Source organism: Aedes aegypti, chromosome 3 (assembly GCF_002204515.2).
Source record: "Aedes aegypti strain LVP_AGWG chromosome 3, AaegL5.0 Primary Assembly, whole genome shotgun sequence".
Classification (NCBI taxonomy): domain Eukaryota; kingdom Metazoa; phylum Arthropoda; class Insecta; order Diptera; family Culicidae; genus Aedes; species Aedes aegypti.
The window spans coordinates 111,485,125-111,488,306 of NC_035109.1; the positions used below are offsets into that span (position 1 = coordinate 111,485,125).

General features: G+C 43.1%; 1 protein-coding gene across 1 annotated transcript; it reads right to left on the reverse strand.

The window, feature by feature from the left end:
• Positions 1-854: 854 nt before the first annotated feature.
• LOC5575367 (cytochrome P450 4c3) lies at positions 855-2,386 on the reverse strand. The gene is made up of 4 exons (XM_021850709.1): positions 2,197-2,386; positions 1,942-2,127; positions 1,251-1,883; positions 855-1,195 (listed from the first exon to the last, which is right to left on the reverse strand). The coding sequence occupies exons 1-4, from the start codon at positions 2,327-2,329 to the stop codon at positions 855-857; spliced, it is 1,293 nt and encodes a 430-aa protein (XP_021706401.1). The 5' UTR covers positions 2,330-2,386.
• Between the last annotated feature and the right edge of the window lie 796 nt (positions 2,387-3,182).

A 3,182-nucleotide genomic window follows, 5' to 3' on the forward strand; every position in this document is an offset into this window, starting at 1 on the left:
GTGTATATCGTGTGGCAGATACGAAGATACTCTATGCCCTGGGAAGTCGAGAAAATTTCCAACCCGAAAAGATCCTTGACCGGTGGGATTCGAACCCACGACCCTCAGCTTGGTCTTGCTGAATAGCTGCGCTTTTACCGCTACGGCTATCTGGGCCCCCATGGATGATACGCGATTGGCGTATTAACTTCGATAGAGCTTACCACTATGAGAGTTTTCTTTGCCAAAGTTGCCATTTTAGCATTCGTATTGACAATTCGATTGACAATTAGAAGTTCGGCAGTCAACACTTCGGCGTCGGCATTCTGGTTCTTTGCCGACGCATAAGGATTGCCTTTGTCGGCGTAGCACTTCGGTAGAATGCCGACGCCGAACTTCGGCGAACTTTTTGTCGGTGATATTTCATTTTTCTTATGAACTTCGGTCTAAAGCTAATCTGAATGCACAATAAATATCGTGTGGCAGGTACGATGATACTTTATGCCCAGGGACTCAAGGAAATTTCCATTACCAAAAGATCCTGGACTGACCGGGAATCGATCCCGCTCACCTTCAGCATGGCTTTTCTTTTTAGCCACTCGACCCTGTTACATGTATTCCAACAGAATGAAAAAAAAACACACACACACTACTCTGGACCTGGACTATGCAACAAGCAGCTGCCCAGCAAAACTCGGAAACCGAAAAAAAAATCAGTTACCGGTGAAAAAACGAAACTGTTTGCTTATGCTTCGGAAGCATATTTTGCGAAGTGCTCTTCTTGTACAATAATAAAAACTACAACAAGTTAACTTTTATTGAAACATCGATTCTTAGAGATTTCTTATTTTATACGACTAATATCTACTATTGTACTATCGTTTTTCAAGCGTCAGCAAGCAACCATTGGCTATGTTCAATATTATACCGTACTTGATCCTAATTTGATCCATTGTGAGGGAAGTGCTGAGCCGATACTTTCTCAACATGTGGACGACTAAAACTTTAAGCGAAAGCCACGCATACCGCATACCAACGCAATTTCGTGGACCTCCACTGAACGGGAGGAACGAATACGGATGGCGCTTTTCGGCTCTCTCCGGAAGGAAGTTGTTCGGATCGAACTCGTCCGCTTTGGGACCCCATATTTTCGGATCCCGGTGGATTTGATAGATCCCCATTATGATGGTGCTGTCTGCGGGAATGGTATGTTCATCTGTAAAATTTAAGATTACTAGAACGTTCCTTGAAATATGTTATGAATTGCTTACCATTCAGTTTTATATCCGCAGTCGTTACTCTGGCCAGTACGGAACCAACGGGGAAGAGTCTCATCGTCTCCTTGCATGCCATCTCCAGATATATCAACTCTGCGGCATCTTCGGCAGTTACGATTTGATTTTCTCCCGGGCAAACTGCCATAATTTCCTGATAGCAACGTTCCTGCACTTCCGGGTGCATGGCCAGCATAAGTAAAATGAAACTCGTTGTTTTCGCCGTTGTGTCATTGCCAGCAAATAAGATCATATCGATTTGTTGGAAAATGTCTTCCTTCGCGATTTCATCTCCATCGCGCATAAGTTTCAATAGACGATCGATGAAAATATTGGGTTTTTTAGAGCCAGTGTCTTCGTTCATAGCTTCATTGTTGTTCTCGTCCGATAGCTTTAATTTTTCTTCGAAATCAATCGCTCGCAACAGTTTTGAAATTATCGTTTCATGATAGGTTTTAAGGATTTCCTGCTCTCGTTTGTACCCACTAGTCATACGGTAGATAAATTCCGGATATTTCCACACAGTGAAGATTCTGGCTACCATAACTTTTATGTACGATTCAATCAAATCCAGAGAACGCTCTCCATCCGGTGATCGCTGCATATCGAAGTCACATCCCAACGCGGTAGCTGCAAAGAACGAATGGTTTTCGATACAGTGCATCTTACTTAATTCATCAAACAATACCGTAGATTTGATCCAGCGTAAACTTGCAAAGATCGCGAGTGTAGTTACGCTCCGGTTGTCCCACGTATTTTCCCAACAGTCCTGTCAGGATGGCGCATTTCTCGTTGAATATCGGTACAAAGTTGTTCAGAATAGCAGGAGCAAACGATGGATTCAGAGCTTTCCGTTGATTTTTCCAGAGATGTGCTGATTTTTGAAAAAAATATCGTTATTGGAACAATTTTGCTGCTCAAACGGATTATGTATATAGCTTACTGGGTGCACTTATCATCGTGCGGGAAACCCGCAGGAATGAGTACTGTATGGATTTGTCTAGGCAGTTCTGCGAATTCAGAATCACCTGAAGCTGCTCCGGATCGAAAATGGCAACGTGTGGCAAGGGTCCCATGTATATGCACACCGGGGAAGGGAAGCTACCGAAGTATTTGAGGGTGTTGGCAATTTTTCCTGGAAGTGAAATTTACGAATTATTAGCTGATTTCTAAATATGGAATACGACTAAAAATATGACATAGATGCATACAGGCAGGGCCCAGATAGCCGTAGCGGTAAACGCGCAGCTATTCAGCAAGACCAAGCTGAGGGTCGTGGGTTCGAATCCCACCGGTCGAGGATCTTTTCGGGTTGGGAATTTTCTCGACTTCCCAGGGCATAGAGTATCTTCGTACCTGCCACACGATATACACATGCAAAAATGGTCATTGGCATAGTAAGCTCTCAGTTAATAACTGTGGAAGTGCTCATAAGAACACTAAGCTGAGAAGCAGGCTCTGTCCCAGTGGGGACGTTAATGCCAGGAAGAAGAAGAAGAAGAAGCATACAGGCATTATGATAGCACTACAAACGCTTACACGTCTAAGAACAGCACCGCATAGAAACCCTCTTACCGCATCATGAATGCTTCTAAGGCTAATGCATATAGGCGTTAAGAAAGCATTATATTGGCTCTACATTTACACATATGGCATGCTTCAATGCTATCCAGTGTTTTGACAGATATTACATACTAATTAGTTGGGAAGCACGATAATGCGCATGTAGAGCAGTTATTTGATGTCTGACAGCTTTATGTACGTATCAACTGTGCAACTGTTCCACTGGGCGTTGCATATTAGTCCGTAGTCTAGTGTGGTGCTTTCTTCAAAGGAAATAACCGTCCACTGGAAGCATTGACGTGTAGGTGTCCTTGAATGAAGCTATATAAACTTAAAAATTCTCATAATATAGTCGGAGATAATGCG

Bases quoted from the DNA above. Each gene is read 5' to 3' on its own strand.
- LOC5575367 (XM_021850709.1), bottom strand. From the start codon at position 2,329: ATGGGACCCTTGCCACACGTTGCCATTTTCGATCCGGAGCAGCTTCAG. The intron at 2,128-2,196 runs GTAAGCTATATA...TTCAAAAATCAG, and splicing joins CACGATGATAAGTGCACCCA to CACATCTCTGGAAAAATCAA. The intron at 1,884-1,941 runs GTATTGTTTGAT...CGTTCTTTGCAG, and splicing joins TACGCTGGATCAAATCTACG to CTACCGCGTTGGGATGTGAC.